This window comes from Hoplias malabaricus, chromosome 16, assembly GCF_029633855.1.
Source record: "Hoplias malabaricus isolate fHopMal1 chromosome 16, fHopMal1.hap1, whole genome shotgun sequence".
Taxonomy (NCBI): Eukaryota; Metazoa; Chordata; class Actinopteri; order Characiformes; family Erythrinidae; genus Hoplias; species Hoplias malabaricus.
In genome coordinates this window covers 30,082,715-30,106,328 of record NC_089815.1, presented here as the reverse complement: position 1 = coordinate 30,106,328, position 23,614 = coordinate 30,082,715, and the positions used below count along the sequence as shown (strand labels likewise).

The 23,614-nt window shown below is 46.1% G+C and overlaps 1 protein-coding gene across 1 annotated transcript; it reads left to right on the top strand.

The window, feature by feature from the left end:
* The first annotated feature begins 984 nt into the window (after nt 1-984).
* On the top strand, nt 985-23,508 carry LOC136671403 (alkaline phosphatase-like). The gene is made up of 12 exons (XM_066647067.1): nt 985-996; nt 1,272-1,440; nt 6,296-6,412; nt 7,095-7,210; nt 8,759-8,933; nt 9,074-9,246; nt 10,536-10,661; nt 10,766-10,835; nt 11,592-11,730; nt 20,145-20,335; nt 20,927-21,043; nt 23,003-23,508. The coding sequence occupies exons 1-12, from the start codon at nt 985-987 to the stop codon at nt 23,278-23,280; spliced, it is 1,683 nt and encodes a 560-aa protein (XP_066503164.1). The 3' UTR covers nt 23,281-23,508.
* The last annotated feature ends 106 nt before the right edge of the window (nt 23,509-23,614 follow it).

Genomic DNA, 23,614 nt, shown 5'->3' with positions numbered 1-23,614 from the left:
TCTCATAATTTCTCACAGTCACTCCACCTACCATCATGTGTGTGTGAGTGTTCTCTCTGTGTTTGCGTGGGTTTCCTCCGGGTGACTGTCTGTGAGGAGTGTAGTGTGTTCTCCCTGTGTTTGTGTGGGTTTCCTCCGGGTGACTGTCTGTGAGGAGTGTGGTGTGTTCTCTCTGTGTCTGCGTGGGTTTCCTCCGGGTGACTGTCTGTGAGGAGTGTGGTGTGTTCTCTCTGTGTCTGCGTGGGTTTCCTCCGGGTGACTGTCTGTGAGGAGTGTGGTGTGTTCTCTCTGTGTTTGCGTGGGTTTCCTCCGGGTGACTGTCTGTGAGGAGTGTAGTGTGTTCTCCCTGTGTTTGTGTGGGTTTCCTCCGGGTGACTGTCTGTGAGGAGTGTGGTGTGTTCTCTCTGTGTCTGCGTGGGTTTCCTCCGGGTGACTGTCTGTGAGGAGTGTGGTGTGTTCTCCCTGTGTCTGCGTGGGTTTCCTCCGGGTGACTGTCTGTGAGGAGTGTGGTGTGTTCTCTCTGTGTTTGCGTGGGTTTCCTCCGGGTGACTGTCTGTGAGGGGTGTGGTGTGTTCTCCCTGTGTCTGTGTGGGTTTCCTCCGGGTGACTGTCTGTGAGGAGTGAGGTGTGTTCTCTCTGTGTCTGCGTGGGTTTCCTCCCACAGTCCAAAAACACACGTTGATAAGTGGATTGGAGACTCAAAAGTGTCCGTAGGTGTAAGTGTGTAAGTGAATGTGTGAGTGTGTGTTGCCCTGTGAAGGACTGGCGCCCCCTCCAGGGTGTGTTCCTGCCTTGTGCCCAGTGATTCTGGGTAGTCTCTGGACCCACCGCCGCCCTGAACTGGAGAAGGGTCACAGACAATGAATGAATGAAAAGATATAACTTTAAACTGCACTCTTAAAAATAAAGGTGCTACAAAAAGGTTCTTTGAGGGATGCCATAGAAGAACCACTGTTGATTCCATAAAGAATCATTTTTGCCGATATGTTTAAATGGGTAATGATGGATTTTTAAACCTTTAGTTTCTTCACATTTGCATTTCTTACACAGAAATGGTTCTTTTATGGCATTGCGCAAATAACTTTTGGACCACCTTTATGTTTAAGAGTGAAGAGAAATATTTCCATATCATGTTTACAACAAACTCCCAGTGAGGAGAATTCAAAGTATCATTTAACAGAGGTTCTTCACTGATAAGAGATCTTGCAGTGACTGTGCAGTGATGTTTCGCAGTGACGCTGCTATGCAGTTCTTGTTTAATGTGTTTATAGCTTTATTTCTGGGTGGATCAAGTATTAAACACCATTATCAGAGGCACAGATCAGATACAGCCTCATCTCCTCCACCTCATCACCGTCCTCACTGTGGAGCTCATAAACCCAGCCACACGCATCACCTGCTCAGGTCTCAGAGCTCAGGACTGCACTCCTCTTGGCTGCGGTAGACATCAGACCATTGCTGTGAAGATCTGATGGCATTCAGCTTTCACCTAAACATCAGTGAGGTCAGGCGCTGACGCTGTATGATTAGCTCTGGATCACAAACATCACGGAACAGACCTCCATCGCCCCAGAGAACACAGCGGCTGCTTCACTCTCCGAGTCTTTACACCTCTCTGGTGGACTCTTGGCATTGGGAAGGGTCTGCATTTAAACTATATTAAAATGACATGTACGAACATTATTAATTTAAGAAAAAGAGTAATAAACAGTAGCCGTGCACCGACATGATCATAATCCGACGACTGATATTAAAACTACAACATAAATATTAATGATTAATGAGTTAATGATGAGTTGGTGATTAATGACTGCACTGAAGGAAGGGCACAGTGCAGTGTGAGCATGTTTAATGATGAATAAGTGATGAATAAGTGATGAAATCAGTGATAGCGCAGTAATAAAAGCAGACTGTCGTCCCTGAGGGAATATCTGATGATCTTTGACCTGAGAGCTGGTTATAAACGGGTGTGTATCAAGGAGCTGGGTTTACCTGCGTTACCTGCGTCCAGGTGTCCACACCATGGCCAAACTAACCTCCCTGACCACTGGAATATTAGTGATACTGTGCATTAACCGCTGTTTCTCTGCTGCACCAGGTGAGGCTCCTTCTCCTTCTATTAGATTATCATTCATTTGTGTTTATTTATTATTAATAAACAGATTTCTTTTTTTAAATAAATGCCAAATAAGTTATGAATTCCTACACTGAATATTTCACAATCAATGTTGTGTATATAATTCATAGTGTGTACCATATAAGTCAATACCTCATAGTGGATACTGAATAATAATTAATATAATATCACCATTAGCTTGAAAACAAGTGTGAAAATGTTAAAGAATCAGACAGTAGTGGTTTTATGAACTAAATCTGATTTATATTAAAGTGAAAACATCACAAAAAGTATATTAAAATATTCTCTTTTCTAAATATGAACTGTATATGAAACAAATGTGTTTCATTGTTTTTGTTGTAAGTTAAATATAAAATTAAATTATGCTCATTCATAAATTGTCATCAAAAAACTTTAGACCTCAGAGTCATGGGCTCAGGATAAACATAAACAAAGGCTCTGGGGGGTTGGTCTATGGGCTGTTAGTGGGACCCAGGAGGGCTGTGTGTATGTGATAAATGTGGTCAGCTGTGTACCTCTCTACAGGGGGTCCACAAGGTCCCAGAGAGTCAGGGGTGTAATTTAGAGAGAGGTTGTGTTTTCAGGTGGGCTTCCTGTGTCTGCCCTGTGTTTAACCCGTCCTGGATCTGTCACCGACCCTGGAGGGCATCCACATGTGGAGTCAACATTTAACCAGTAGATAAATCCTGCTTGGTGTCCCCTATTGACCCCATAAGGCTGAAGTAACTGGGACGGAGAAGGCTGACCACTTTAACTTTTAATCCATATTTATTAACTATTTGTAATCATTTGTTTTCTTAGAGAGCTGGGGGCTATTCCACAAAGCAGGATTTCTCAGTTAACCAGCTAACCTTAGTCCAACGTCAAGCCTGTCCAATAGGAACAGAGCTGAGAGTGATTCCTAGGGACCACCGTGCCGTCAGGAGCATTTCAAACAAAGCTTATGATCAACACAAGGGAATCAGGCCATTGTAGTGTAGTATTTGTGTTTGAACAGCAGGTGGCGTAGTTAAGATGTGTTTAAAATGCTTCAACGCATCAAACCATTTTGGCTTGCTTTAAGACCTGAAGTGTGTGACTCGAACATGTCGTGGCAATGTCATGCTGAAATAAGCATGGATGTCCATGAAGAAGACGTTGTCTAGAAGGCAGCATACGTTGCTATAAATTGCTGGTAGAGGATCTGTTAGTGTTAATGCATGGTCCTGGCACAGATGAATTAATCAGTAATTCAGTTGTGATGATACTGATTGTGATTGTTGGTAGGAACCTCAGTCATCCTTGTTTTTTTTTTTAAACCTGTGAAACACAGCATCCATTACGATTAGCAAACTGAGCATGTGACCTAGTGGGAACACACTGGAGCATTTTGAATGAGCTTGTGTTGAGAGATGCTGGATATTTCTGGGTGTAGTTGATATGTGGCTTCTGCTTTGTGCTGTAAAATGTAATGGGCGATTGTGGACATAGTAATAACTGATGACTATAGAAGACAGAGGGTGAAAGGCTAACGTTCAGCTCAGAAATGTGATGATTTATAACACAGATGTTGGTTATTTTCTGAAAGTGGGTCGCTTAAAGAAGTGTTGAAGTGTGTTTGTGTCACCTTTAGCTGAATGTGAAACTGTAACATCCAGCACCGTAGGACGGTGTGTTACAGCTACGCCACAGAGAGTTAGTGGTGAGGACTGGAATTACACTTCTTAAAAACCAAGGAAAAAGGGCAGGAACACAAAAGGGTCAAACAGAAGGGGACACCAAAGCCGTGCACTCAAACCAATCACAACTTCTCCCACAAACAAAACTCAGCCCCACTTTTTTTTTTTTTTTTTTTTTTTTATAAATACCATACCAGTCACTCCTCAAAAAAGGTGTGACGCTGAACCTCCGGTTGAATGGTCTTTTATACAGAGGTCTACCAGGTGAGTCCAGTCAGCTCTGATTGGGGATTAGTGCTGGGGAGTCTGGGAAATGGAGTTCTGAGAGCTGGTGATGTCTGTTATTCCAGTGCATTGCCTAGGCCAGGGTGACCATATCTGAGTTTTCAAAAAAGAGGACTCTTGGGGCAGGGTGGCAGCACAAATGCTTCCATGACCATGCAACTATTCTGCTGTAATTTATACATAAACAGATACTCTTTAACAAGATAAATAACAAACACCTTTTTGGACAGGTTCCTTTCCATTCAACATTAGGCCCTAAGCAAAAATAAGAAAATACTATTTTTGTAATTTCTTGACCATTTATTATCATTAAGACCTGTTATATCCTGTTCATACCACACTTCAAACTGAAGTCCTGAATTAAAGCGACTTATTTACACCAGAAAACTCAGGATCATGACAGAAACTGGCGAGTTTAACTTTTAACCGTGCTTTTTAAACGTTACTAAAAGCAAGCACCCCAGTAAACAAGGAACGTCCCTGGACGTTCAAAATAGATCTAAAAGTAGTCTGTCCGTCAAGGACATATTTTAAAGGTCAATGGACGTCCAAAATCCATCTTAATAAGTTAGTTAAGTGGTGACCAATCGATAACGTCAGTGGACGTCCAAAATGCGTTTTATACAAGGAATTTATTTCGGGACCAATTAATAACGTCAATGGACGTCCAAAATACGTCTAATAGCCGTCTTTTCAATGTCTGTGTTTGGACGTCTTTTAAACTTTCATTTTCAACCTTAAGAGAACGTTGATTAGACAGCAGTCATTACGTTATTTCAACGTTGAATCAACGGCTAAATGTTTACTACGGTCAGGTATGTGTCCGTGTATTTGTGTCGTTATAGGGACAGAAGTGACGTCTTTCCGTTTTTTTACAATACAGAGCAGAAAGTGAAAGACTCGTGTGACATAGAAACTCTTCCAAATACAATGAAGAGACTATGATAAATGACCTTAACAACTTTCAACGCATTGCTGTTTGAGGCTCCGGTAAAACACTGATGTGGAGTGGAGCTCGGATGAAAGTGATGTAAGCACAAGGAGGTGGGCACAGCGAAGTGTGTCCCATTTCTGCTCTGACCTCCGACCCCTTGAACACTTGATCCCCGCGCGCCCCTTTTGCTCCCTTTTGTTTTAAAAGAACGTCATCATATGTCATCGAAGTGCACGCTTCAAGAAAAGTATTAGGGCTTTTTTAAGATTTGGAAACAGGGGAAGACAGTGGACGGCAAAATCCCGGACAATTTTGGAATCCCGGCCGGACGCATTTTTTAGGTCCTGAAAAGAGGACGTCTGGCAAAAAGAGGACGTCTGGCCACACGATCTTAGACCCCCTAGTGTTGGCCTGTGGTGTAGCCTGGGCTCGTACACGTTCCCTACACACACAGATTTCTCTTGAGTTCCCTGAAGCTTTAGATTCACTGGAGAAGGTAAAAGCAAAAACCTTTGGAATTGCTCTTTGAGGAACATTGTTCTTTAACCGCTGGGTTATTTGCTGATGCATTTTGCACAGTGTTCTCTCTGTGTCTCTGTGGGTATCCTCCGGGTGACTGTCTGTGAGGAGTGTGGTGTGTTCTCCCTGTGTCTGCGTGGGTTTCCTCCGGGTGACTGTCTGTGAGGAGTGTGGTGTGTTCTCCCTGTTTCTGCGTGGGTTTCCTCCGGGTGACTGTCTGTGAGGAGTGTGGTGTGTTCTCCCTGTGTCTGCGTGGGTTTCCTCCGGGTGACTGTCTGTGAGGAGTGTGGTGTGTTCTCCCTGTGTCTGCGTGGGTTTCCTCCGGGTGACTGTCTGTGAGGAGTGTGGTGTGTTCTCTCTGTGTCTGCGTGGGTTTCCTCCGGGTGACTGTCTGTGAGGAGTGTGGTGTGTTCTCTCTGTGTCTGCGTGGGTTTCCTCCGGGTGACTGTCTGTGAGGAGTGTGGTGTGTTCTCCCTGTGTCTGCGTGGGTTTCCTCCGGGTGACTGTCTGTGAGGAGTGTAGTGTGTTCTCTCTGTGTCTGCGTGGGTTTCCTCCGGGTGACTGTCTGTGAGGAGTGTGGTGTGTTCTCCCTGTGTCTGCGTGGGTTTCCTCCGGGTGACTGTCTGTGAGGAGTGTGGTGTGTTCTCTCTGTGTCTGCGTGGGTTTCCTCCGGGTGACTGTCTGTGAGGAGTGTGGTGTGTTCTCTCTCTCTGTGTTTTTTGAGGGTGTATGAGTAATTCTGTGCTGTTTGTTGGTGTTTAGCTGAAGAAGAGAATCCTCAGTTCTGGAACAACAAAGGAAAAGAAGCTCTGAACACTGCGCTGTCTCTGAAACCCATCGCCCACCGCGCCAAAAACCTCATACTGTTCCTCGGAGATGGTGAGAAATTTCTGTCCTCTGTCTTTCAGGAAAACTCTTACCTCTGCTCGTCTGCTGCAGACCGTCAGTGAGCGCAGGAGTTTCTCCGCAACTCCATCTCCTCAGCTCCATCGCCATTTCCTTCACTGCCTTGTCATTCTTTAATCCTCATTCCTGCCGCACCACTCTGCAGCTCAGATTTAGGGCTGAATTACTATGTGTTCAGATCAGTTTTAAAACATTTTTGAGTAAAATTGTAATTCAGAATTCAAGCATTCTCCTGCTGTTTTGTAGGTGTTTGAATATTAAATTACACTTAAATATTACACTTTATTATTAAATATGAAGCTTTAAAACTTATTTGTACAAATAAAAGAAAACGCAGACAGCCTCTAAGACTGAACTGTAACGTTGTGGTGGCTGATTTCTTGAAGAAACTGGAAACAAGGCTCTGGAAAATAAATCAAACACTTAATGATTAGATAGGAAATGTTCTTTGGCTGATATAAAAGAGCCCAAATCGTGTGTGTGTGTGTGTGAGTGTGTGTGTGTGTGAGAGAGAGAGAGAGATGATTTGAGGAGTCTGTTTCCATGATTAGTTTTACAGTGGTGTGTAATGTATTAATGATCTTTCCGCTCTGGTAATTGCTCCCAGTAAAACTCTGTTATCTTTCTCCTGAGAGCTGTGTGACTGTGTTTTCAGGAATGGGCGTCAGCACCGTGACGGCAGCGCGGATCCTTAAAGGACAGCTGTCCGGAAAAAACGGAGAGGAGTCCCGTCTCACCATGGAGACATTCCCTCACCTCGCTTTATCCAAGGTGCTCAATGTCTTCACCTCAGGGTTTGGGGTCTCCACCCTCCCAGGAGTTCTGTATTTATAAAGCTGATAAACCTCCAAAGGTACAGGTACAAACTACGGAAGCCCTGAAGGGCACAATGGAAAAAAAAAAAAGTATGTTTCTGGCACAAATTTCTACATTTATTTTTTCTGCCTGTTATACACACCATAAACAGTTGAAAAAATGATTTATTGCATTAATTATAAATTCTTAGCCATAAAAAGCTTAAGTAACTTCTCAATTTTTTTCTACTAGTGAGATGAGCAAGAAGGGTTAAATAAATAAATAAATAAATAAATAATAACGGCTAACATTTAGCATGTCATGCAGTTTTGACTTGACAACAGGTGAAACAGCGATAAAAGTTTCAAGGAGCTAGGTGCTAAAAGTTAGCATGCCAATCCAGCTTTGACCAGCAGGGGAGCACTCCCACTCAGTAGAGTCCCCATAGCAGAAACACAAGCAAATGGGCGGTCATACTGCAACAGGAGAGACATTGTTCATTCACTCATTCATTCATTGTCTGTAACCGCTTATCCACTTCAGGGTCATGGTGCACATGGTTCAGCTGTTCTTAATTATGAATATATAAAAGATAAACAATTAAGAACAACTGAACTGGGTTTCCTCCGGGTGCTCCGGTTTCCTCCCACAGTCCAAAAACACACATTGGTAGGTGGATTGGAGACTTAAAAGTGTCCATAGGTGTAAGTGTGTGAGTGAATGTGTGTGTGTCTGTGTTGCCCTGTGAAGGACTGGCGCCCCCTCCAGGGTGTATTCCCGCCTTGCGCCCAATGATTCCAGGTAGGCTCTGGACCCACCGCGACCCTGAATTGGATAAGGGTTACAGACAATGAATGAATGAATGAACTGGGTTTCCTCCGGGTGCTCAGGTTTCCTCCCACGCTCCAAAAACATACGTTGGTAGGTGGATTGGAGACTTAAAAGTATCCGTAGGTGTGAGTGTGTGAGTGAGTGTGTGTTGCCCTGTGAAGGACTGTCGCCCCCTGCAGGTTGTGTTCCTACCTTGCACCCAATGGTTCCGGACCCATCGCCGCCCTGAACTGGATAAGGATTACAGACAATGAATAAATGAATGAGTGAACAATGTGTCTCTCCTGCTGGACAAAACTGGTATAACAGACTAGTGTTCAGTGTTAGCTTTTAAAAACAACATTTTAAACTAGTGATGAAGTGATGCTAGAAATTCTGTTTTTGGTGTGTGTAACAGGCGGAAAAACAAAAAATAATGTGGAACTTAGTCTCTTATATTATGCCCTTCAGGGTTTCCATAACAACCACCTGAAGACAGTGCATGGTTTAAATTTACACCAGTCAGCCACAGGATTAAAACCACTGCCAGGTGAAGTGTGCAGATTCGTGCAGGTGCAGTGTGCCGCACAGCGATGAAGCTCTGACCCATGACCCTGTCACTGGTCACCGCTCGTCATTCCTCAGTCAATTATTAGTAGATAATAACCGCTTATGTCACTGATGTTTCTGTTATTTTGACCCGTCTCTGTGCAGACGTACAATGTGGATCAGCAGATGCCGGACAGCGCCGGCACGGCGACAGCGTACCTCTGTGGAGTGAAGGCCAATTACGGCACGCTGGGCCTCAGTGCCACCGCACGCCGCGCAAACTGCAGGAGTCAGGCAGGAAACGACGTGTACTCTGTCCTACACAGAGCCAGGAGCATAGGTACAACACCACCTTCAGGAATCACACAGAATTACACTACACAACCCTACTCAATCCTACACAGAAACAGAGACTCAGTACAGTGCCCCCTACAGGATGCAACAACTATAAGACAATATGGAATATATTTTGTCCTTCAGGGAAGTCTGTTGGCATTGTGACTACTACCAGAGTGCAGCATGCCTCACCAGCGGGAAACTACGCCCACATCTCCGAGAGAGACTGGTACAGCGACGCAAGGCTATCGGCCAGTGCTGTGAACGAGGGCTGCAAAGATATCGCTTACCAACTCGTACACAACACCGATATTAACGTAAGAGCATTCACGACTCGTACACAACACCAACATTAACGTACCATCATGCACGACTCACACACAACACCGACATTAATGTACCATCATACACGATTCGTAAACAACACAGACATTAACATAAAATCATTCACGACTCGTACGCAATACCGATATTAACGTAAGATCATTCACGACTCGTACACAATACCGACATTAACGTAAGATCATTCACGACTCGTACACAAAACAGACATTAACGTAAGATCATTCACGACTCATACAAAACACAGACATTAACGTAAGATCATTCACGACTCATACACAACACAGACATTAACATAAGATCATTCACGACTCGCAAACAACACCGACATTAACGTAAGATCATTAACGACTTGTAAACAACACCGACATTAACCAAAGATCATTCACGACTCATACACAACATCGACATTAACGTAAGATCATTCACGACTCGTAAACAAAACCAGCATTAATGTAAGATCATTCACGACTCACACACAACACAGACATTAACGTAAGATCATTCACGACTCGTACACAATACCGACATTAACGTAAGATCATTCACGACTCGTACACAATACCGACATTAACGTAAGATCATTCACGACTCATACACAATACCGACATTAACGTAAGATCATTCACGACTCGTACACAATACCGACATTAACGTAAGATCATTCACGACTCGTACACAACACTGACATTAACATAAGATCATTCACGACTCACGCCACAACACTGAAATTAACGTACCATCATTCATGACTCGTAAACAACACCGACATTAACGTACCATCATTCACGACTCGCACACGACACCGACATTAACGTACCATCATGCACGACTCACACACAACACCGACATTAATGTACCATCATACACGACTCGCACACGACACCGACATTAACGTACCATCATGCACGACTCACACACAACACCGACATTAATGTACCATCATACACGATTCGTAAACAACACAGACATTAACGTAAAATCATTCACGACTCGTACGCAATACCGACATTAACGTAAGATCATTCACGACTCGCACACAACACAGACATTAACCTAAGATCATTCATGATTTGTAAACAACACTGACATTAACTTAAGATCACTCATGACTCGTAAACAACACCGACATTAACGTAAGATCATTCACTTGGGCAAGACGTTTACCCTTTGACAGGATTATTCTATAAGCCACTGTGGATAAGATCATCTGCCGATGTGAATAAATAACCCCCTCGCTGTTTTAATCCTGGTCTTCTTGTAGGTGATTTTAGGCGGTGGGAGGAAGTACATGTTTCCTAAAAACACTGCTGACCCCGAGTATCCTGCGGAAACTGGAGAACGTCTGGATAATACCAACCTCGTTGATGTGTGGCTCACAAACAGAAAAGTAAGCTCTGGTTTTACTTGCATCATATTCCTACTTAAAGTTTATGGACATTATTAATTTTATGGAAAACTTATCCTTTATTTACTGTAAACCTGTTTCTCTAGAACGCCAAATACGTGTGGAACAAAGCTGAGCTGCAGGCTGTGGACGATAAAAACACAGATTATTTAATGGGTAATTTTATTATATGTTTTTTTTTTTATAACAATGCTCCAATTTTTGAATTTTTGGTTCTACACTTACAGACTGTAGCTCCTCTGTGACTCTGCATATTTGTTAGCCCCCTTCCCCCCTGTTCCTCAGGACCCCCACAGAGCAGGTGTGATGTGGTGGTGGATCATTCTCAGCGCTGCAGTGACACTGACGTGGTGGTGGTGTGTTAGTGTGTGTTGTGCTGGTGTAGAGTGGATCAGACACAGCAGTGCTGCTGGAGTTTAAACCCCTCAGTGTCTGGACTGAGAACAGTCCACCGACCAAAAACATCCAGCCGACAGCGTCCTGTGTCACTGATGAAGGACTAGAGGACGAGCGACACACACTGTGCAGCGACAGATGAGCTACTGTCTCTGACTTTACATCTACAAGGTGGACCAACGAGGGAGGAGTGTCTCACAGAGTGGACAGAGAGTGGACACGGTTTAAAAACTCCAGCAGCACTGCTGTGTCTGATCCACTCTACACCAGCACAACACACACTAACACACCACCACCACATCAGTGTCACTGCAGCGCTGAGAATGATCCACCACCACATCACACCTGCTCTGTGGGGGTCCTGAGCGCTGAGGAACAGGGGGAGAGGGGGGTAACAAAGTATGCAGAGAAACAGAAGGAGTACTGTGTGTAACTGTGGAATGACAGAGTGGAGCTGAGAGAGTGGAGAAACAGAGAGGTCGGTTTAATCTTACGGCGCCATTTCTTTGTGTTAAGGTCTGTTTGAGCCGGCGGACACCCGCTATGAACTGATGAGAAACAAAAGCACTGACCCCTCCCTGACAGAGATGATGGAGAAGGCCATAAAGATCCTCAGCAAAAACCCCAACGGGTTCTACCTGTTTGTAGAAGATAAGTACAAACACGCACTCAGTCAGGAGCGTGTTCCTCTCTTCACTGCAGGAACAGGTTCTACTCTCTACAGAACATAGCTGTGAGGATCTGATGGCATTCAGCCTTTACATATTCATCAGTGAGTGTCAGGGCTTGGTGCGGGTGATTAGTCCAGGTTCACACTCCTTAATATTAATGTGGCTGCCATCAAACCCTCACAGCAATATTCTTCTACAGTTAGTGTAAAGCTAATCTTTCAGGAGAGTCTCAGGCCCTGTCCAAGATGGAGATTTAAAGAAAACTGCTCCTCACTCCCTCTACAGTGAACTACATCAGTCACAAACTACACTGTACACACACAGCTCCTCACTCCCTCTACAGTGAACTACATCAGTCATAAACTACACTGTACACACACAGCTCCTCGCTCTCTCTACAGTGAACTACATCAGTCATAAACTACACTGTACACACACAGCTCCTCGCTCCCTCTACAGTGAACTACATCAGTCACAAACTACACTGTACACACACAGCTCCTCGCTCCCTCTACAGTGAACTACATCAGTCATAAACTACACTGTACACACACGGCTCCTCGCTCTCTCTACAGTGAACTACATCAGTCACAAACTACACTGTACACACACAGCTCCTCGCTCCCTCTACAGTGAACTACATCAGTCACAAACTACACTGTACACACACAGCTCCTCGCTCCCTCTACAGTGAACTACATCAGTCACAAACTACACTGTACACACACGGCTCCTCGCTCTCTCTCCACAGTGAACTACATCAGTCATAAACTACACTGTACACACACAGCTCCTCGCTCTCTCTACAGTGAACTACATCAGTCACAAACTACACTGTACACACACGGCTCCTCGCTCTCTCTACAGTGAACTACATCAGTCACAAACTACACTGTACACACACGGCTCCTCGCTCCCTCTACAGTGAACTACATCAGTCACAAACTACACTGTACACACACGGCTCCTCGCTCTCTCTACAGTGAACTACATCAGTCACAAACTACACTGTACACACACGGCTCCTCGCTCCCTCTACAGTGAACTACATCAGTCACAAACTACACTGTACACACACGGCTCCTCGCTCCCTCTACAGTGAACTACATCAGTCACAAACTACACTGTACACACACGGCTCCTCGCTCCCTCTACAGTGAACTACATCAGTCATAAACTACACTGTACACACACAGCTCCTCGCTCCCTCTACAGTGAACTACATCAGTCACAAACTACACTGTACACACACAGCTCCTCACTCCCTCTACAGTGAACTACATCAGTCATAAACTACACTGTACACACAGCTCCTCACTCCCTCTACAGTGAACTACATCAGTCATAAACTACACTGTACACACAGCTCCTCACTCCCTCTACAGTGAACTACATCAGTCATAAACTACACTCTACACACACAGCTCCTCACTCCCTCTACAGTGAACTACATCAGTCACAAACTACACTGTACACACACGGCTCCTCGCTCCCTCTACAGTGAACTACATCAGTCACAAACTACACTGTACACACACGGCTCCTCGCTCTCTCTCCACAGTGAACTACATCAGTCATAAACTACACTGTACACACACGGCTCCTCGCTCTCTCTACAGTGAACTACATCAGTCACAAACTACACTGTACACACACAGCTCCTCACTCCCTCTACAGTGAACTACATCAGTCACAAACTACACTGTACACACACAGCTCCTCACTCCCTCTACAGTGAACTACATCAGTCATAAACTACACTGTACACACACAGCTCCTCGCTCTCTCTACAGTGAACTACATCAGTCATAAACTACACTGTACACACACAGCTCCTCGCTCCCTCTACAGTGAACTACATCAGTCACAAACTACACTGTACACACACAGCTCCTCGCTCCCTCTACAGTGAACTACATCAGTCATAAACTACACTGTACACACACGGCTCCTCGCTCTCTCTACAGTGAACTACATCAGTCACAAACTACACTGTACACACACAGCTCCTCGCTCCCTCTACAGTGAACTACATCAGTCACAAACTACACTGTACACACACAGCTCCTCGCTCCCTCTACAGTGAACTACATCAGTCACAAACTACACTGTACACACACGGCTCCTCGCTCCCTCTACAGTGAACTACATCAGTCACAAACTACACTGTACACACACGGCTCCTCGCTCTCTCTCCACAGTGAACTACATCAGTCATAAACTACACTGTACACACACAGCTCCTCGCTCTCTCTACAGTGAACTACATCAGTCACAAACTACACTGTACACACACGGCTCCTCGCTCTCTCTACAGTGAACTACATCAGTCACAAACTACACTGTACACACACGGCTCCTCGCTCCCTCTACAGTGAACTACATCAGTCACAAACTACACTGTACACACACGGCTCCTCGCTCTCTCTACAGTGAACTACATCAGTCACAAACTACACTGTACACACACGGCTCCTCGCTCCCTCTACAGTGAACTACATCAGTCACAAACTACACTGTACACACACGGCTCCTCGCTCCCTCTACAGTGAACTACATCAGTCACAAACTACACTGTACACACACGGCTCCTCGCTCCCTCTACAGTGAACTACATCAGTCATAAACTACACTGTACACACACAGCTCCTCGCTCCCTCTACAGTGAACTACATCAGTCACAAACTACACTGTACACACACAGCTCCTCACTCCCTCTACAGTGAACTACATCAGTCATAAACTACACTGTACACACAGCTCCTCACTCCCTCTACAGTGAACTACATCAGTCATAAACTACACTGTACACACAGCTCCTCACTCCCTCTACAGTGAACTACATCAGTCATAAACTACACTCTACACACACAGCTCCTCACTCCCTCTACAGTGAACTACATCAGTCACAAACTACACTGTACACACACAGCTCCTCACTCCCTCTACAGTGAACTACATCAGTCACAAACTACACTGTACACACACGGCTCCTCGCTCTCTCTACAGTGAACTACATCAGTCATAAACTACACTGTACACACACGGCTCCTCGCTCCCTCTACAGTGAACTACATCAGTCACAAACTACACTGTACACACACAGCTCCTCGCTCCCTCTACAGTGAACTACATCAGTCATAAACTACACTGTACACACACGGCTCCTCGCTCCCTCTACAGTGAACTACATCAGTCACAAACTACACTGTACACACACGGCTCCTCGCTCCCTCTACAGTGAACTACATCAGTCATAAACTACACTGTACACACACAGCTCCTCGCTCCCTCTACAGTGAACTACATCAGTCACAAACTACACTGTACACACACAGCTCCTCACTCCCTCTACAGTGAACTACATCAGTCATAAACTACACTGTACACACAGCTCCTCACTCCCTCTACAGTGAACTACATCAGTCATAAACTACACTGTACACACAGCTCCTCACTCCCTCTACAGTGAACTACATCAGTCATAAACTACACTCTACACACACAGCTCCTCACTCCCTCTACAGTGAACTACATCAGTCACAAACTACACTGTACACACACGGCTCCTCGCTCCCTCTACAGTGAACTACATCAGTCACAAACTACACTGTACACACACGGCTCCTCGCTCTCTCTCCACAGTGAACTACATCAGTCATAAACTACACTGTACACACACGGCTCCTCGCTCTCTCTACAGTGAACTACATCAGTCACAAACTACACTGTACACACACAGCTCCTCACTCCCTCTACAGTGAACTACATCAGTCACAAACTACACTGTACACACACAGCTCCTCACTCCCTCTACAGTGAACTACATCAGTCATAAACTACACTGTACACACACAGCTCCTCGCTCTCTCTACAGTGAACTACATCAGTCATAAACTACACTGTACACACACAGCTCCTCGCTCCCTCTACAGTGAACTACATCAGTCACAAACTACACTGTACACACACAGCTCCTCGCTCCCTCTACAGTGAACTACATCAGTCATAAACTACACTGTACACACACGGCTCCTCGCTCTCTCTACAGTGAACTACATCAGTCACAAACTACACTGTACACACACGGCTCCTCGCTCCCTCTACAGTGAACTACATCAGTCACAAACTACACTGTACACACACAGCTCCTCGCTCCCTCTACAGTGAACTACATCAGTCACAAACTACACTGTACACACACGGCTCCTCGCTCCCTCTACAGTGAACTACATCAGTCACAAACTACACTGTACACACACGGCTCCTCGCTCTCTCTCCACAGTGAACTACATCAGTCATAAACTACACTGTACACACACAGCTCCTCGCTCTCTCTACAGTGAACTACATCAGTCACAAACTACACTGTACACACACGGCTCCTCGCTCTCTCTACAGTGAACTACATCAGTCACAAACTACACTGTACACACACGGCTCCTCGCTCCCTCTACAGTGAACTACATCAGTCACAAACTACACTGTACACACACGGCTCCTCGCTCTCTCTACAGTGAACTACATCAGTCACAAACTACACTGTACACACACGGCTCCTCGCTCCCTCTACAGTGAACTACATCAGTCACAAACTACACTGTACACACACGGCTCCTCGCTCCCTCTACAGTGAACTACATCAGTCACAAACTACACTGTACACACACGGCTCCTCGCTCCCTCTACAGTGAACTACATCAGTCATAAACTACACTGTACACACACAGCTCCTCGCTCCCTCTACAGTGAACTACATCAGTCACAAACTACACTGTACACACACAGCTCCTCACTCCCTCTACAGTGAACTACATCAGTCATAAACTACACTGTACACACAGCTCCTCACTCCCTCTACAGTGAACTACATCAGTCATAAACTACACTGTACACACAGCTCCTCACTCCCTCTACAGTGAACTACATCAGTCATAAACTACACTCTACACACACAGCTCCTCACTCCCTCTACAGTGAACTACATCAGTCACAAACTACACTGTACACACACAGCTCCTCACTCCCTCTACAGTGAACTACATCAGTCATAAACTACACTGTACACACACGGCTCCTCGCTCTCTCTACAGTGAACTACATCAGTCATAAACTACACTGTACACACACGGCTCCTCGCTCCCTCTACAGTGAACTACATCAGTCACAAACTACACTGTACACACACAGCTCCTCGCTCCCTCTACAGTGAACTACATCAGTCACAAACTACACTGTACACACACGGCTCCTCGCTCCCTCTACAGTGAACTACATCAGTCACAAACTACACTGTACACACACGGCTCCTCGCTCCCTCTACAGTGAACTACATCAGTCACAAACTACACTGTACACACACGGCTCCTCGCTCTCTCTACAGTGAACTACATCAGTCACAAACTACACTGTACACACACGGCTCCTCACTCCCTCTACAGTGAACTACATCAGTCACAAACTACACTGTACACACACGGCTCCTCGCTCCCTCTACAGTGAACTACATCAGTCATAAACTACACTGTACACACACGGCTCCTCGCTCCCTCTACAGTGAACTACATCAGTCACAAACTACACTGTACACACACAGCTCCTCGCTCCCTCTACAGTGAACTACATCAGTCACAAACTACACTGTACACACACAGCTCCTCGCTCCCTCTACAGTGAACTACATCAGTCACAAACTACACTGTACACACACGGCTCCTCGCTCCCTCTACAGTGAACTACATCAGTCACAAACTACACTGTACACACACGGCTCCTCGCTCTCTCTACAGTGAACTACATCAGTCATAAACTACACTGTACACACACGGCTCCTCGCTCCCTCTACAGTGAACTACATCAGTCACAAACTACACTGTACACACACGGCTCCTCGCTCTCTCTACAGTGAACTACATCAGTCATAAACTACACTGTACACACACGGCTCCTCGCTCTCTCTACAGTGAACTACATCAGTCATAAACTACACTGTACACACACGGCTCCTCGCTCCCTCTACAGTGAACTACATCAGTCACAAACTACACTGTACACACACGGCTCCTCGCTCTCTCTACAGTGAACTACATCAGTCACAAACTACACTGTACACACACGGCTCCTCACTCCCTCTACAGTGAACTACATCAGTCACAAACTACACTGTACACACACGGCTCCTCGCTCCCTCTACAGTGAACTACATCAGTCATAAACTACACTGTACACACACAGCTCCTCACTCCCTCTACAGTGAACTACATCAGTCACAAACTACACTGTACACACACAGCTCCTCACTCCCTCTACAGTGAACTACATCAGTCACAAACTACACTGTACACACAGCTCCTCACTCCCTCTACAGTGAACTACATCAGTCATAAACTACACTCTACACACACAGCTCCTCGCTCTCTCTACAGTGAACTACATCAGTCACAAACTACACTGTACATACACGGCTCCTCGCTTCCTCTACAGTGAACTACATCAGTCATAAACTACACTGTACATACACGGCTCCTCGCTCCCTCTACAGTGAACTACATCGGTCATAAACTACACTGTACACACACAGCTCCTCGCTCCCTCTACTGTGAACTACATCAGTCACAAACTACACTGTACACACACAGCTCCTCACTCCCTCTACAGTGAACTACATCAGTCATAAACTACACTGTACACACAGCTCCTCACTCCCTCTACAGTAAACTACATCAGTCACAAACTACACTGTACACACACAGCTCCTCGCTTTCTCTACAGTGAACTACATCAGTCATAAACTACACCGTACACACACAGCTCCTCGCTCCCTCTACAGTGAACTACATCAGTCACAAACTACACTGTACACACACAGCTCCTCGCTCCCTCTACAGTGAACTACATCAGTCATAAACTACAGGGTGGGACATTTATATGGATACACCTTAATAAAATGGGAATGGTTGGTGATATTAACTTCTTGTTTGTGGCACATTAGTATATGGGAGGGTGGGGGGGCTTTTCAAGATGGGTGGTGACCATGGTGGCCATTTTGAAGTCGGCCATTTTGGATCCAACCTTGTTTTTTCAATGGGAAAAGGGTCATGTGACACATCAAACTTATTGGGAATTTCACAAGAAAAACAATGGTGTGCTTTAAAAATAGTTTTAACGTATATTTATTTTTTCATGGGTTATTTACAAGTTTCCAACCACTTATAAAATGTGTTCAAAGTGCTGCCCATTGTGTTGGATTGTCAATGCAACCCTCTTCTCCCACTCTTCACACACTGATAGCAACACCGCAGGAGAAACGCTAGCACAGGCTTCCAGTCTCTGTAGTTTCAGGTGCTGGACGTCTTGATGGTATGGTGTGGTATATGGGGTACAAAGATAGTGGGACCATTCTTCATCAGTGGAAACCTCAAGGCCACTGGATATGCGAAATTGCTACATGATGATGTGTTTCCCTCTTTATACACTGAAGCTGGCACGTTCCCTGAGTTTTTCTAGCAAGATGGTGCACCACCACATTATGGGTGTCACGTCCGAGCATTCCTAGATGAACAGTTTCCTGGAAAGTCGACGTGGGCCTGTTGAATGGCCCCCAAGGTCTCCCGATCTGACCCCCTTAGACTTTTATTTTTGGGGACATCTGAAGGCTATTGTCTATGCTGTGAAGATACGAGATGTACAATTCTCAGCAATTCTGTGGCAATACTTTGCAAAGAAATAGGCCCAAACACACCATATTTAAAGAGCAAACACAAGTGAGCAGTCAGTAATCAGGTGAGGCTGACACTGATGGCTGAGATCAGTGTCATGTGACCTCCTGCCTGGGTTTCCTCCGGGTGACTGTCTGTAAGGAGTGTGGTGTGTTCTCCCTGTGTCTGCCTGGGTTTCCTCCGGGTGACTGTCTGTGAGGAGTGTGGTGTGTTCTCTCTGTGTCTGCGTGGGTTTCCTCTGGGTGACTGTCTGTGAGGAGTGTTCTCCCTGTGTCTGCGTGGGTTTCCTCCGGGTGACTGTCTGTGAGGAGTGTGGTGTGTTCTCCCTGTGTCTGTGTGGGTTTCCTCCGGGTGGCTGTCTGTGAGGAGTGTGGTGGTTTCTCTCTGTGTCTGCATGGGTTTCCTCCGGGTGACTGTCTGTGAGGAGTGTGGTGTGTTCTCCCTGTGTCTGCGTGGGTTTCCTAAAAGGACTGGCGCCACCTCCAGGGTGTGTTATCTGCTTGCACCCAGTAATTCTGGGGTAGGCTCCAGACCCATCGCCGCCCTGAACTAGATAAGGGTTACAGACACTGAATGAATAACCATAAGACTTTTGCACAGTAAGGTATATAATATTTTTGACTAGTGCTTCTCTCTCTCTCTGTGTGTGTGCGTGTGGGTGTGTGCTTGCCGGCTGTAAGTGGTAGAATAGATCATGGCCACCATGACAGCGAAGCGAAACATGCTTTGCATGAAGCTGTGGAGTTCGACCGAGCGATAACTCGAGCCTCAGAACTGACCAGTGAACTGGACACACTGTCAGTGGTCACTGCCGACCACTCGCACGTCTTCTCCTTCGGCTCCAACTCCCCGAGGGGGAATCCAGTGTTAGGTGAGCTTTGCATTCTTGGATTTCACTTATTTAAAGGTGCAGTCTGTCATTCTTACCAGCAGGAGAGTAACAGAGTTTATAAAAGAGATTATTTATTTTTTATGTTTTTTTTATAAAGTGTGACACTCATGAGACTGAAACTGCTTTTAAACACGTTTAAAAGAGGTTTAGTACAGAATCTCTGAAACATCCAAGCCACTAGGGGTCAGTATAACCCCGGAGCTGGAGGTGCCAAGTAAATTATCTGTGTGTTCTATCTTTAGGAAATATATGGCTAATTTTTACATTTTATTAAGCAACACTAAGTAATAACAGCACTGTCCTGAAAACAAGGGCAAGACAGAGGGAAGGTTGGTGGATTCTTATCCTCCTCCAAAATGAACATAGTGCACTTTCTGCAGTGCTGAGCCTTGAGTAGCAAAGACAGGGGCACTACTCTCCTTATTACAGCTCAGTGGATCATCACAGTGCTTTTGAAAATGTAATTTTAATATAGAAATATTATCTAGTGTGGCTTTAAGGATGTTCTCTGATGAGACGAAGGCCTTAAGGACACAAAACTGTCTTGTTTTTTTTTGCCCCCACCCCCAGGACTTTCCACTAAAATCGGAACTGACAATAAACCCTCCACCACGGCTCTGTACGGCAACGGCCCCGGCTTCGCCATCGTCAACGGAACCCGACCAGACATCAACATCAACATCACTAGTACGTTACCTCCAACTTTCTGACTCTGTCAGGCCCAGCAGGGTCAGGTTCTGCGGGGTTTGGGCTTGTAATGTCAGGTTCTGCGGGGTTTGGGCTTGGTAAGGTCAGGTTCTGCGGGGTTTGGGCTTGGTAAGGTCAGGTTCTGCAGGGTTTGGGCTTGGTAAGGTCAGGTTCTGCAGGGTTTGGGCTTGGTAAGGTCAGGTTCTGCAGGGTTTGGGCTTGGTAAGGTCAGGTTCTGCGGGGTTTGGGCTTGGTAAGGTCAGGTTCTGCAGGGTTTGGGCTTGGTAAGGTCAGGTTCTGTAGGGTTTGGGCTTGGTAAGGTCAGGTTCTGCAGGGTTTGGGCTTGGTAAGGTCAGGTTCTGCGGGGTTTGGGCTTGGTAAGGTCAGGTTCTGCAGGGTTTGGGCTTGGTAAGGTCAGGTTCTGCGGGGTTTGGGCTTGGTAAGGTCAGGTTCTGTAGGGTTTGGGCTTGGTAAGGTCAGGTCCTGCGGGGTTTGGGCTTGGTAAGGTCAGGTTCTGCGGGGTTTGGGCTTGGTAAGGTCAGGTTCTGCAGGGTTTGGGCTTGGTAAGGTCAGGTTCTGCAGGGTTTGGGCTTGGTAAGGTCAGGTTCTGCGGGGTTTGGGCTTGTAAGGTCAGGTTCTGTAGGGTTTGGGCTTGGTAAGGTCAGGTTCTGCAGGGTTTGGGCTTGGTAAGGTCAGCTTCTGCAGGGTTTGGGCTTGGTAAGGTCAGGTTCTGCAGGGTTTGGGCTTGGTAAGGTCAGGTTCTGTAGGGTTTGGGCTTGGTAAGGTCAGGTTCTGTAGGGTTTGGGCTTGGTAAGGTCAGCTTCTGCAGGGTTTGGGCTTGGTAAGGTCAGCTTCTGCAGGGTTTGGGCTTGGTAAGGTCAGGTTCTGCAGGGTTTGGGCTTGGTAAGGTCAGGTTCTGCAGGGTTTGGGCTTGGTAAGGTCAGGTTCTGCAGGGTTTGGGCTTGGTAAGGTCAGCTTCTGCAGGGTTTGGGCTTGGTAAGGTCAGGTTCTGCAGGGTTTGGGCTTGGTAAGGTCAGGTTCTGCAGGGTTTGGGCTTGGTAAGGTCAGGTTCTGTAGGGTTTGGGCTTGGTAAGGTCAGGTTCTGCAGGGTTTGGGCTTGGTAAGGTCAGCTTCTGCAGGGTTTGGGCTTGGTAAGGTCAGCTTCTGCAGGGTTTGGGCTTGGTAAGGTCAGGTTCTGTAGGGTTTGGGCTTGGTAAGGTCAGGTTCTGTAGGGTTTGGGCTTGGTAAGGTCAGCTTCTGCAGGGTTTGGGCTTGGTAAGGTCAGCTTCTGCAGGGTTTGGGCTTGGTAAGGTCAGGTTCTGCAGGGTTTGGGCTTGGTAAGGTCAGGTTCTGCAGGGTTTGGGCTTGGTAAGGTCAGGTTCTGTAGGGTTTGGGCTTGGTAAGGTCAGGTTCTGCAGGGTTTGGGCTTGGTAAGGTCAGCTTCTGCAGGGTTTGGGCTTGGTAAGGTCAGCTTCTGCAGGGTTTGGGCTTGGTAAGGTCAGGTTCTGCAGGGTTTGGGCTTGGTAAGGTCAGGTTCTGCAGGGTTTGGGCTTGGTAAGGTCAGGTTCTGCGGGGTTTGGGCTTGGTAAGGTCAGGTTCTGCGGGGTTTGGGCTTGGTAAGGTCAGGTTCTGCGGGGTTTGGGCTTGTAAGGTCAGGTTCTGTAGGGTTTGGGCTTGTAAGGTCAGGTTCTGTAGGGTTTGGGCTTGGTAAGGTCAGCTTCTGCAGGGTTTGGGCTTGGTAAGGTCAGCTTCTGCAGGGTCAGACAGAATTATCACAGTATTTATCACAGTAGATTTCGCCATCCAGTGGTGACAAATGGTAATGCAGATGAAAACCAAAAGTATGTAAAAATAGTTATGATTTCACTTATTGTCATTAATCACAAGTATCTCTTTCTTCATTTTTCTCTCTGGCCATCTCCTTTCTTCCCTTCCTCCCGGACCCAACTCCACCTCCAGCGGAAACTGGTTATAAGCAGCAGTCTGCGGTTCCTCTCTCCTCTGAGACGCACGGTTCCGAGGACGTGGCCATTTTTGCGAAAGGTCCGATGTCTCACATTTTCCACGGAGTTCAGGAGCAGAGCTACGTCGCTCACGCCATGGCCTTCGCCGGCTGCATCCCCCCGTACACAGACTGCAATCTAGAACTCGCCCCAGATCCCAACCAGGCCGTGTCCGTTTGTCTCAGCACCGCAGCTCTGACCCTGACCCTGCTGTGCTCCATTAACCTCATATAACTGCAACAGAACCTTAAAGAACCAAAACCACAGACCCTTTACAGCCAGAGAGAACAGAACCCGAGGAACATGAAGAAATACAACATACAAATCCACAGAACCACAAACAGAACCATAAAATCATAAAGAACAAGGTCTTTTGGCCCCGTGGTGTGTGAGGTAATAGACCAGGGTTTAATACTGAGTTGGATTAAATTCATTTGCTCGTTATCTATTGTGACCAGCAGGGGGCAGCGAGAACTTACAGCTGAGTTGACTGTAACAGAAATAAACAGTGGGATATTTGCAGGTGATCTGTAAATTTGGGGGTAAATAAAAAATAAAGGGAGGAATA

Excerpts from the sequence above, each read along its gene's own strand:
- LOC136671403 (XM_066647067.1), top strand. Across the intron at positions 10,836-11,591 it reads AAACACAGATTATTTAATGG|GTCTGTTTGAGCCGGCGGAC; the intron begins GTAATTTTATTA and ends CTTTGTGTTAAG. Across the intron at positions 11,731-20,144 it reads TACCTGTTTGTAGAAGATAA|TGGTAGAATAGATCATGGCC; the intron begins GTACAAACACGC and ends GCCGGCTGTAAG.